Raw genomic sequence first — 12,655 nt, 5'->3', positions numbered from 1 at the left:
GGACTTGAAGTAAAGTAGGCACCTGCCGAGGCCCGGATGGTGCTCTCACAGGCTAAGAGGCTGATGTGTAGAAAGCTGGCGGCGTGACTGACCTCTGCCCCGTGCTTCATGTGCATCGGCCAGCCGCGTGTCTCCTGTGCAGAATGGCCTGCTGAGGCAGCGCCAGGCTGGGTATGCATAGGTGAGGGGCCTGCTTCAGAGGACAGATTTTAGGTTCTTTTCTCTTTCAACAAAAAGTGGGACTTCGCCTTTAACAACTGGTGACTGCAGACCCAGCCTGCCCACAGCCTCTGGGTGGGGCCCTGCTGTGACGTCACACAGGGCAGTGTGGGGCTGGGTGTCTGAGATCTGCAAAGTGATGCATCTGGAGAACTGCCCAGTTAGGGGTACCCCCAGGGGCACTTGTTACTGGGGAGCCTAGTTACCCCTTGGAGAACTATAGCTCAGGGACCCCATGGCTGGCCTGCACCTGGGGCCGCGGGCTCCACCCTGGGAGCTGGATCTGTTAGTAGGGGGGAAGTTCACGCCTCCTGCAGGTGCTTTGAGGCACAGAGCAGTGCGCGCCGGGGCCGGTGGTTATTATTCCCGTGGATACAGTTCGCTGGGAAGGGGTCTGCAAGCCCGGTCCTTGGGAAGCTCGGGGAGCCAGCCTAGCTGCTCACCTCGCCCGTCTCTGAGCACCACCTCGCCCTCCCCGGTGAGCCAGCGGTAGCAGGGGAACTCAATGTAGTCCCCGGAGGGCGTCTTCAGCGTGATGTACTTCAGGTACCAGTCGTCGTGCAGCCAGTACTTGCGCTTCTCGATTTTGACCAGCTGGATGTCACCCAGCTCTTCATCCACCGTCACATCGTAAGAATCCACCTGCGAAGGAGAAAAGGCAGGTGAGACCTTTGAGGTCATGGAGCCTGGGTATCACCCTGTGGCCCCGCGCCCAGGTGTCTGCAGGTGCCTGCCCTCTGGCTGTGCCCTGACCTGCGTGGGGCTGTGGGACCACCTGCGGGTCTGCCGCCCTGTGGGAACTCCTGCGGGTCTGCCACGCTGGAGGCAGGGGCTGTGGGAAGCCGGGACACAGGCCTTTCTCGGGCACTTGCTAAACCAGATTCCACCAACCCTAAGCTTTACCTCGGCATAGAGCCTAGAGCTCTCAGCATGCCAGTCAGGCCAGTGGAGGGCACGCTGTTCGTGGTGCATGCGCCCCCAGGCGCCTTACTCTTCTCCTGCCAGTAGCACCCTGAGGGGCTTTGTCAGTAAAATGAGAAGTTGGGTGTCGTCAGAGACCTCTGGGCTCGCAAGCTGTGGCAGCCACAGGCGCCAGACGCTGTGGTTAGAAGCCTCCTTCCTGTGTCCTGCGGTCTCGGCCTGGGCCCCAAGGACAAGGAGCCAGATGTGTGTGAGATGACACTTCCGTGCAGTGAGGCCTGGGTCTGGGCAGGGTGGCGGCTCCAGGGGAAGTGGCTTTTCTGTGGCTCTGAGGGGCTGGAGCGGCTGAAGAGTCCTGGGGTTGATGCAGGAAGGCTGGGGCTCAGGGGAGAGCAGAGCCATTCCCAAGGAGCAGGTGCAGGAGCATCCTGGTGGACACTCTACTGGGAGGGAGAAGCCCGCGCCTGGGACTGTGAAGGACAGTGGGGGCTCGCGGCCTCTGGGACTGGGCGGCTCTCAGAAGCAAGGCCAGCTGTCCGGATGGGGTGGTGACCGACAAAGAGATGAGGGGCAGCTTCCCTGAGGGCGGGAAGAGCAGGGTCACCTTCAACAGGAGGAGGGCCCCCAGGTTTCCCGCCCGCTCCTGTAGGCCTGGCAGAGGGCTTTGGAGTCTCACCCAGGATAGACAGACGGAGCAAATGGCAGGGCTCCCATATGCCGTCTGACAGGGTCTTGGAGGGGCTAGAGGAATACGCCTGCCAGTCTGGCGGGTCGCTGACTGGCCCCGGCTTCAAACTCAGTGCTCAGGAGGCGAGCAAGCATCTGAGGAGTTCAGCCCCTGCAACTCAGCAAGTCTTTTAGGCATGAAGTCTGGCTACTGTGGCATTGGCACCCACAGGAGCCACTACTGGACAGTCACAAAGAACAGAGACAGGCTCCCAGAAGACTGCTGGGTCCCAAGCATCAAATTGCAAGTCAAGTCTTAGGAAGGTGCCACATTACACCCTCCTCTGTGGGGCCAGTGCCAGGTGGCTGCTCTGCTGTCTGTTTGCCTTGACACGTTGAATTCTCATGTCCATTCAGCACAGTGGACACTGTCAACAGTGGCTGGCCCCTACCCAGCCCTCAGTAAATGCAAAGCGTGTGTGTGACTGCATGGATGGTTCCCATTTTACAGAAGGAAACAGGCTCACAGAAGTCAGGCAGCTGCCAGCCTTGGTATAATTGTGGCCCCATGATTGCAGTCCGCACCTGTCTGGTGACCAGTCCAGTCCTCCACTGTCCCTGTAGCCACGTGGTGGGAAAAGCCCTGGACAGGGAGCCGGTGACCTGGTTCTGAGCCCTGGTTCACCGCTCGATGGAGTATGAAGAGGCAGCATGGGTGGAGTGGAGGGCATGGAATAGCTTCCTAAGAGATGGCATTTGAGGCAGCTCTTGGGACTCAGTAAAATTTCAGAGGTGAGGTGAGTGGGAGGAGTGGGATGGGCAAGGCATTTCTATTACAGGAAAGGAGAAAGCAAGATCCTCAAGGCAGGAGGCGGCTGGAGCATGGAGCTCCCTGAGCAGAGGTGGCAGGAGCTGCAGGCAGACGCTGGAGAGAGACATGGAGCCAGGAAGCATGCCCTTCACCAGCCTCAGTTTGTGGAAGGACCACTTGGCTGGTTTCACTGGCTGTTCTCAACTCCTTTTTGAATATTCAGCAAAGTGTTGGCTGGCCATTTTCATCTGATTTTTTTTTTTAAATATATTTTATTGATTTTTTACAGAGCGGAAGGGAGAGGAGGGATAGTTAGAAACATCGATGAGAGAGAAACATCGATCAGCTGCCTCTTGCACTCCCCCTACTGGGGATGTGCCCGCAACCAAGGTACATGCCCTTGACCGGAATCGAACCTGGGACCCTTGAGTCCGCAGGCCGACGCTCTATCCACTGAGCCAAACCGGTTTTGGCTCATCTGATTTTTATATCAGCATTTTAAGGAGGGTTTCATTTTCTCTGCCCAGATCCTGCTGTTGCTGTGACAGGGATCTCTGCTGGAGCAAGGACAGGGCCATGGCACAGCCAGCCTGGGGTGCCCATCTTGGGGGGCTGTGGAGGTTGACGGGGGCTGGTGGGGGCTGGGATGGGAGAGGAGGAGGCTGTAGAGCAGAGAGAGAGGGAGATTAAGGGGTGGACTTAAGGGGTGGACAAGGGAGAGACTGGGGTAGAGAGAAGGAGAAAGGGGGCCGTGGTTAGGGAGATGGACGGGGGGAGAATGGGTGAGCAGGAGGAAAATGGGAGCCAGAATGGAAGGAGAAATTGGAGCAGAGAAGAGAGAAATTGGGGGTTTGAGGGATGGTGGGGAATAAGGAATAGAGGAATAAATGGAGCAAGAAGAGGAGGCAGATGTAGGGAAGAGAGGGGACAGAGAAGAAAGATTGGGGGATAGAGATTGAGGAGCAAAAAGAAATATTTATTCTTCATTAATATATCCTGAGGCCCTGACCGGTTTGGCTCAGTGGATAGAGCGTCGGCCTGCGGACTGAAGAGTCCCAGGTTCGATTCTGGTCAAGGGCATGTACCTTGGTTGTGGGCACATTCCCAGGAGGGGGTGTGCAGGAGGAAGCTGATTGATGTTTCTCTCTCATTGATGTTTCACTCTATCCCTCTCCCTTCCTCTCTGTAAAAAATCAATAAAATATATTTAAAAATATATATATATTCTGAGAATGAGGTGTTCTAGAATGTATTCTTCATGAATACATATATTATAAGAATATTCACAGAAAATATTCAAGAAGTATATATAATTGTAAGAATTGCTTACACTCTCTGAATATATTCTAGGATAACTTATTGTGCTTAGCTTTCCTAAAAGTGCTGCCACAGAATGAAAATGGGTCAAGTAAGATTTCCCAGAAATGTTCTATCTGTACAGTCACGCCATTTTACCTGAATTATTTTCAATCAACGGAGTGAAAGAAACACACCAGTTGACTAAATTGGCCCAGACTTGGGCTAGTCTCTAGGCTCTCAGGTCCGCAGTCAGGCTGTCCCCCGTAGACACCGAGGGGCCAATGGAGGGGGGCTGTTTCCAGGAGAATCTGACCTGCGAAGGACTCCAGCTCCCAGTCTTGCCTAAACCACTCTGCAGGCTGCTAGGGAGAACAGCCAGGGATCTGTGATTCAATTTATCTAGGAAAAAAATCAGTCTTCTCCGTTATCTGACTGAATTGTGCAAGGGTGGGTTGGGGTGTTGACCTGCCGATTACCTGGAAATGACTGTCTGGTTGCCTGGAAATAGTCATTACTGCCACTGTTATTAACCATCACGATTGTAACACTTTTCGAGTAAAATGGGTACCTTTTCTTCTCAGCAAGTATTTCCTCTAATTTTTTCTTTCACCTTTACCCAAAAGTGACAGATTGTCCTTAAAGAGACATTGGCAGGAGAATGGGGAAATCACTCTGGGCTGTGCAAGACAGTGTGGAGTAACTGCATCAACAGGAACTTTCTCAAAAGCTGATTTTTTTCGGAGAGCCTTTCCGAGCCAGCTGGTTCCCCTGCATGGAGCAGCCACCCTGACTCGCCCTCTCCCAATGGAAATGTGAATGCAAATTGCTCCTGAAATTTGCTTCTGAGACACTCGCTGAGGTGTTGAATCACAAGGGCATTTAAATGAATTCTCAGGGGTCGGAAGACAGAAGAGAAGGAGGGGGATAAGGAACAGAACAGTGTTCCCAAGCCCTCTGCCAACAACCTGTTTGGGTCACACCACTGTCTTCCGAGGAGAAGCCACACTGGGTGCCAGTGCTGCATAGTGAGTACCCGGCTGTGTGCCGTGTGTGGGAGGACAGGGCCCACGGTGGCCCACTGATAAAGAGGAAGCAGTCTGGATCCTGTTCTCCTCCCCAAGGTGTGGGGGTGTCCATAAGTAATAGAAGTAAACGAAGGTGCTTCAGAAAGGACAGAGGGGGCCATGGTCTCACACGGATGACTAACTAGCCCTCCTGTTCTCAGGGCCAGTTCCCTGGCAGGGCAGCCAGCACCAAGAGGTGGTCCTCACATGCTACACCTATCTCTCCGTGAAGGGAGCTCGACCCTGGCTAATCCAGGGTGGGGCAAAAGTAGGTTGACAGTTGTTCATATGGGAAATAATACAACCCTGGCCAGTGCTCAGTGGTTAGAGCGTCAGCCTGCTCATGGAAGGGTCATGGGTTTGATTCCCAGTCAAGGGTACATACCTGGGTTGCAGGTTTGATCCCCGGCCCCAGGCAGGGTGGGTTCAAGAGGCAACCATTCCATGTGTCTCTCTCTCATGGATGTTTCTCTCCTCATCCCTCACCCCCTGTCCCCAACCCTACTTCCCACTTGATGGGAAAAATATCCTCGGGTGAGGATTAACAAAATAAACAAACAATAAAAGGAAATAATACAAGAATAAATAATGATATAAGAATAAACTGTGTTTTGCATACTCACAACTGTAAACCTACATTTGCCCACCCTGTATGCTGAACTTGGCTAAGTGCCCAGTCAGCCTACAGCGAGGATCTAAGGCTCCAGAGCAGCAACCTAGCCCATCTGAATTTGGGACTGGAAAAGAGGGGACTATGACGTACAGGCTCTAGGCTCTGCAGCCCTAAAGCACACTTCACAGATGAATCCATAAGTATTTGGCCGAGCCATATGAAATTGCCGTTTTGTCTGTCAAACGTAATGGACTCTGAGCAATTTTATATGGTTCGATCTTATAATCCACGAGGTGGCGAGAAGACGCTTTGTGAAGTCTACATGTGTTGGTCCAGTTCAGGAGCTGGGATGACGGAGGGAACAGTATTCCGTGTGCCTCGCAGCCTCCTGGGGCGGCCACAGCAGTCCATCGCTGAGCACTGCCTATACGCGGGCCCCAGGCTGGGCGCTGCTGGAGGCACCGCGGGACCTGGCCGCATGCTCACGGGCTGGAGCTCATGCGGGAGCCTCAGGAGCCCACTTCCGAGTGAGGACACCTGTGCACTGTCAGCCTGGGGTGCAGTGAACACCAGTTCCCTTCGCTTCCTGCACTCCTCCAGCTCCAGGGAAGAGGGGGGAGGGGAGTCTTCTCCCCACCCCCCGCCCAGCCCTCACTCTGGGTGGACGCTCCCTGGTGCACACCCTGCTGCCTTGCAAGCCTTCTCCTCGGGTTCTCTTGTTCCTCCTAAATACGTCTGGGACCCGTCCTGAAACGGCAGCTGCTCAGTTGTGGAGACATCTGCTAGTACATTTGTGGAAACTGAGGCCCAGAGCGGGGGACAGTGAGCTAGTGGTCAGGCCCGGATGGAACTCAGGTCCCTGGACCCCCGACCTGCGCTTTCTCACAGCTGGCGGCTGCTCCAGGTGCCCTCTGCGCTCCACAGCAGGGCAAGGACTCACGCGGTCCCTGTCCGGGCCCCTCTCCCCCCACCCCTGGAAGGAGCTCAGTGAAGGGGCCTCTCAGAGCCTCGGCCTCCGGTGTGAATGGAGAGCAAACCTTGACCCTCCCGCACCCTGGGGAGCAGAGCCTCACCCTAGACCAGACCCTGACCATGGTCCCCAACGACGGCCCTGACGCGCTTCCACGGGCCCAGGTCTCCCAGAGGGGCTGCTGGAGCGCCCCAGCCGGCAGGCTGCTCCGATGGATGGTCCCGGGGTCCTTCTGCCCGCCCCCTCCCCTCCCCACGGCCCCAGACGCCCCCGCCCCGCCGCCCGCCCTCACCGCGCCGCGCTCGAAGTCGTTGTAGAAAGCCTTGTCCAACAGGTGCTTCTCGCTGCAGCCCGCGGTGCCCACGAGGCTGAGGTAGATATAGTCGTCGGTGCCAGCGAACCACTGGCTGCCGGTGGCCACGGTGACTGTGTAGGAGGGCATGGCGGCGGGCAGCGGGCTCAGCGAGCGCTGGAGCCTCCGTGCGCTGGTTCCGGAGCGCAACTCCCCTGGACCCCAGACACCGCCCGCCAGTCGGCCTCGCCCCGCCCCCGCCCCCGCCCCACCCCGACCCGCCCTCCTGCGGCTCCAACCTGGAGGGGACGCCTGGACGCGCCGGAGTCACCCTTTCCTGCGTTTCCCCTGCTCGGCTTGGCGTCTGTTTTAGTATCGAGGGGCCCGGGGCAACCTCAGCTGCCATCCCTAATCCATCCATCCCCTCATCCATCCACCCATCCATCCTCCCACCCACCCAGTCTCTCATCTCTGTTACACTCTGCGCTCTCACTCATGCCTCAGCTTCCCCCCAGGGAGCGGATAAGGCTGGGCTCCCGGGACCCCCAGAAAACCTGCTCTCTCCAAGTTCCCAGGGCGCGTGGGCGCGCGGGAAAGTCTCCCATGCTGTGTGTTTCCCGGTCCATAGCGGGAGGAGGAAGCCACCTGGGGAATCGGGGAGGCCACACCCCTGAGCCCACACAGCGTGAGCTGAGACCTCTGTCAGCACTGGCTCCTTCCACGGGCTGGGCTGAATGCCACTCCGGGCGGGTGCAGGTGGAAATCAGGTGAGACAGATGCCAGCCACACCCAGGCCGTGAGATGGGCAGGATATAGCGGGAGGCAGAGCAGACAGCGAGGGGGCGGCCCCGATGAGAAAACCCATATCTAGACGCTTAGGGGTTGTCTGCCTGAAGTCGGGGACTTCCTGAGAGGAGGGCTGCGGAGCGCGGGGCTGGCGGCTGCGCTGCCGGGAAGGAGTCAGGCTTGTTTGAGACACTCATGGGAGTGGACCCATGGCTGGAGGTCCCGGGAAGAAGATGTGGACCACAGGGGGTGCTCCCACAGTTAGAGCTGGTACGGGGGAACCCACTGTCCCACTCCCCCGCCCCCAATCTGTTGACTTTCTAGGTGAGGGGCGGGAGCCTGGGAAGGGCGTTAGTGGAAGGCTTTGTGCACTGGAAGGCAGCTTCCCAACTACTATGACCTGGTCTCAACAATTCTCTCTATTTGCCTGCACGCCCTCATCCCCCCTCCCACTTCAGAACTGGTCTGACCGTGCTACACATTCAGTAAAGAGCTGGACTAAATTAAAAACCAGCTAATTCCATGCGAGGTGGAGGCTATGTCAAGTTACCTGCTTTGTGCCCTCATTCGGATGGAGGCTGTAAGATGCTGTACAAATATGTAGGCCAAAGGCAGGCTCCCCGTTTCTGGGAGCCTGGGCTGTACCTGGTGGCAAATCCTGCCTCCATGGCAGGACCAAGACTCTGGGCAGAAAGAGGGCACCATTCCACCTCTACACCTGGGGGATGAGGTCAGATTTCAGTGCGTCTGGCTTTAGTCATTGAAAGACAGGCACCAAGGGATTATTTTTTTATTACTAGAATGTAATTTATTTTCCTGTTGCACATTCATGCTGATCGAAGTTTTTTTTTTTTTTAAATCTTTATTGTTGAAAGTATTACATAGGTCCCCTTTTTCCCCCATTAACCCCTCTCCAGCCTGCCCTTGCCCTCTGTCCCAGGCCCTCTATGTCCATGGGCTATGAATTTACTACTAATAGGCATACAAGGTCCTTGGTTAATTGCTTCCCATCCACCCACCCGCCCCCACCTTCCCTCCAAGATTCCACACTCTGTTCCATGTCTCTGGATCCACTTCGTTCACCAGTTTATTTTGTTACTTAGATGCCACATATGCATGAGATCGTGTGATACTTATCTTTCTCTGCCTGACTTATTTCATGTAGCATGATATTCTCCAGGTCCCACCATGATGTCTCAAAAGGTAAGAGATTCTTCTTTTTTACAGGTGTATAGTATTCCATGGTGTAAATGTACCCCAGCATTTTTATCCACTCATCTGCTGATGGGCACTTAGGCTGTTTCCAGATGTTAGCTATTGTAAATTGTGCTGCTATGAACATAGGGGTGCATACATTCTTTCTGATTAGCATTTCAGGTTTCTTAGGATATCTTCCTAGAAGTGGGATCACTGGGTCAAATGACAGTTCCATATTTATTGTTTTGAAGAAATGCCATACTGTTTTCCATAATGGCTGCTCCTGTGAAGCATTCTGGACCCGGGCATTTGTTTGCTGGAAGTTTTTTTATTGCTGTTTCTATGTCATCAGTATTGGCCTATTCGGGTTTTCTGATTCCTCCTGATTCAGTTTTGGAAGATTGTATTTATCTAGGAACTAGAGGCCTGGTGCACAAAATTCGTGCACGGGAGGGTGTGTCCCTCAGCCCAGCCTGCAACCCTCTCTAATCTGGGATCAGGCCTAAACGGGCAGTTAGACATCCCTCTCACAATTCAGGACTGCTGGCTCCCAACTGCTTGCCTGCCTGCCTTCCTGATTGCCCCTAACCGCTTCTGCCTGCCAGCCTGATCACCCCCTAATCACTCCCCTGCCAGCCTGTTTGCCCCTAACTACCCTCTCCTGCAGGCCCGGTCACCCTTAACTGCCCTCTCCTGCAGGCCTGGTCCCCCCCAACTGCTCTCCCCTGCAGGCCCGGTTGCCCCCAACTTCCCTCCTCTGCTGGCCTGGTCACCCCTAACTGCCCTCCCCTGCAGGCTTGATTGCCCCCAACTGCCCTCCCTTGCAGGCCTGGTCCCTCCCAACTGCACTCCCCTGCTGGCCATCTTGTGGTGGCCATCTTGTGTCCACATGGGGGCAGTCATCTTTGACCACATGGGGGCAGCCAATCTTGTGTGTTGGAGTGATGGTCAATTTGCATATTATTCTTCTAATAGACAGAATAGAGGCCTGGTTCACGGGTGGGGCCGGCTGGTTTGCCCTAAAGGGTGTCCTGGATCAGGGTGAGGGTTCCCTTGGGGCGTGGGCAGCCTGGGCGAGGGGCCTGTGGTGGTTTGCAGGCTGGCCACGCCCCCTGGCAACCCAAGCAGAGGCCCTGGTATCTGGGATTTATTTATCTTCTATAATTGAAATTTTGTAGCCTTCAGTGGAGCTAAGCCTCCTGCTCACTCAGTGGCCACAGCCATTTTTGTTGGGATTTATTTATCTTCTATAATTGAAACTTTGTAGCCTTAAGCGGAGGCCAAGGCAGGCCAAAGCAGGCGGAAAGCTTGGCTTCCTCCATTGCCGGGGAAACCCAAGCCTCCTGCTTGCTGCAGCTCCATGGTCACAGCCATCTTGGTTGGGTTAATTTGCATATCCACTCCTGATTGGCTGGTGGGCGTGGCTTGTGGGTGAGCGGCGGTATGGTCAATTTGCATATTACTCTTTTATTAGATAGGATTTGTCCATTTCATTCACATTGTCCAGCTTATCGCATATAGTTGTTCATTGTATTTTCTTACAATCCTTTGTATTTCTGTGGTGTTAGTGGTTACTTCTCCATTTTCGTTTCTGATTTTATTTATTTGGGTTCTCTCTCTTTGTTTCTTGATGAGTCTGGCTAACAGTTTATCAATTCTGTTTATCTTTTCAAAGAACCAGCTCTTGGCTTCATTGATTTTTTTTCTATTGCTTTTTTTCCCCCCCACTTTGGTGTGTCTCTATGTTACTTATTTCTGCTCTAGTCTTTTTTCAAATTTTAAATTCTTTATTGTTTAAAGTATTACATAAGTCTCATATTCCCCCCATTGATCTCTCCCCAGCTTCTCCCACCCCCCAGCACATGCCCTACCCCCTACTGTCTGAGTCCATTGGTTATGCTCATATGCAAGTCCTTTGGTTGATCTCTTATCGCCTCTGTGACTCTGGCTCTATTTTTGTTCATCACTTTATGTTGTTCATTATATCTCACAAATGAATGAGATCATATGATATTTACCTTTATCCAGCTGGCTTATTTCACTTAGCATAATATTCTCCAGGTCCATCCATGCTGTTGCAAATGGTAAGAGTTCCTTCTTTTTTTACAGCAGCATAGTATTCCATTGTGTAGATGTACCACTGTGTTTTTTTTTAATATATTTTATTGATATTTTACAGAGAGGAAGGGAGAGGGATAGAGAGCTAGAAACATCGATGAGAGAGAAACATCGATCAGCTGCCTCCTGCACACCTCCCACTGGGGATGTGCCTGCAACCAAGGTACATGCCCTTGACTGGAATCGAACCCGGGACCCTTCAGTCCGCAGGCCGACGCTCTATCCACTGAGCCAAACCGGTTTCGGCAGTACCACTGTTTTTTAATCCACTCATCTGCTGATGGGCACTTAGGCTGTTTCCAAATCTTAGCGATTGTAAATTGTGCTGTTATGAACATCAGGTGCATATATCATTTCTGACTGGTGTTTCTGATTTCTTGGTATATAGTCCTAAAAGTGGGATTACTGGGTCAAATGGGAGTTCCATTTTTAGTTTTTTGAGGAAACTCCATACTGTTCTCCACAGTTGCTGCACCAGTCTGCATTCCCACCAGCAGTGCATGAGGGTTCCTTTTTCTCCACACCCTCACCAGCACTTGCCATTTGTTATTGATGATAGCCATTCTGACAGGTGTGAGGTGGCACTTCATTGAAGTTTTGATTTGCATCTCTTAGATGGTTAGTGACTTTGAGCATGTTTTCATATGTCTCTTGGCCTTCCGTATGTCCTCTTTCAAAAAGTGTCTATTTAGGTCCTTTGTTTATTTTTTGATTGGATTGTTTATCTTCCATTTGTTAAGTTGTATGAGTTCTCTGTAAATGTTGGAGATTAAACCCTTATCTGAAATAGCATTGGTAAATATGTTCTCCCATGCAGTGGGCTTTCCTATTGTTTTGTTGATGGTATCTTTTGCTGTGCACAAGCTTTTTATTTTGATGTAGTCCCATTTGTTTATTTATGTTTTCCTTAGTTTCCATTGCCCTAAGAGCTGTATCAGTAAAGATATTGCTACAACACATGTGCTATTTTGCTGCCTATGGATTCTTCTAAGATTTTTATGGTTTCCCATCTTACATTTAAGTTCCGTATCCAATTTGAGTTTATTTTTGTATATGGTGCAAGTTGGTGGTCTAGTTTTATTTTTTTGCATGCGTCTGTCCAATTTTCCCAACACCATTTATTGAAGAGACTGTCTTGACTCCATTGTATGCTCTTGCCTCCTTTGTCAAATATCAATTGAGCATAATGTCTTGGATCGATTTCTGGGTTCTCTGTTCTGTTCCATTGGTCTATATGTCTGTTTTTGTGCCAGTACCAGGCAGTTTTGAGAACAGTGGCTTTGTAATATAGCTTGATATCTGGTATTGTGATCCTTCCAACTTTGTTCTTCTTTTTCAGGATTGCTGTGGTTATTTGGGGTATTTTTTTATTCTATATGAAGTTTTGGTGAGTTTGTTCTAGGTCTGTGAAATAGGTCGTTGGCATTTTAATGGGGATTGCATTGAATCTATAGATGGCTTTGGGTAGTATAGACATTTTAATGATGTTGATTCTACCAATCCATGAACATGGTATATTCTTCCATTTGTTTATGTCTTCCTCTAGCTCTTTTTTCAACATCCTGTAGTTTTCTGAGTACAGGTCTTTTACTTTCTTTGTTAAGTTTATTCCTAGGTATCTTAATTTTTTTGTTGCAGTGGTAAATGGGATTACTTTTTTAGTTTCTATTTCTGTGAATTCATTATTGGTGTATAAAAA

General features: G+C 51.9%; 1 protein-coding gene across 1 annotated transcript in view; it reads right to left on the bottom strand.

Moving 5' to 3' along the window:
* ALOX5 (arachidonate 5-lipoxygenase) overlaps positions 1 to 7,094 on the bottom strand; it is a 74,671-nt gene extending 67,577 nt beyond the window's left edge. The window contains exons 1-2 of the mRNA XM_080641178.1: positions 6,856 to 7,094; positions 663 to 861 (exon numbers count right to left, since the gene is read on the bottom strand). Coding sequence (XP_080497304.1) covers positions 663 to 861; positions 6,856 to 7,005 — 349 coding nt within the window. The 5' untranslated portion in view covers positions 7,006 to 7,094. The remainder of the gene's footprint in view (positions 1 to 662; positions 862 to 6,855) is intronic.
* Between the last annotated feature and the right edge of the window lie 5,561 nt (positions 7,095 to 12,655).

This window comes from Plecotus auritus, assembly GCF_963455305.1.
Source record: "Plecotus auritus genome assembly, chromosome: 9".
NCBI classification, from domain to species: Eukaryota; Metazoa; Chordata; class Mammalia; order Chiroptera; family Vespertilionidae; genus Plecotus; species Plecotus auritus.
This window is presented reverse-complemented; position numbering and strand designations above follow the sequence as displayed.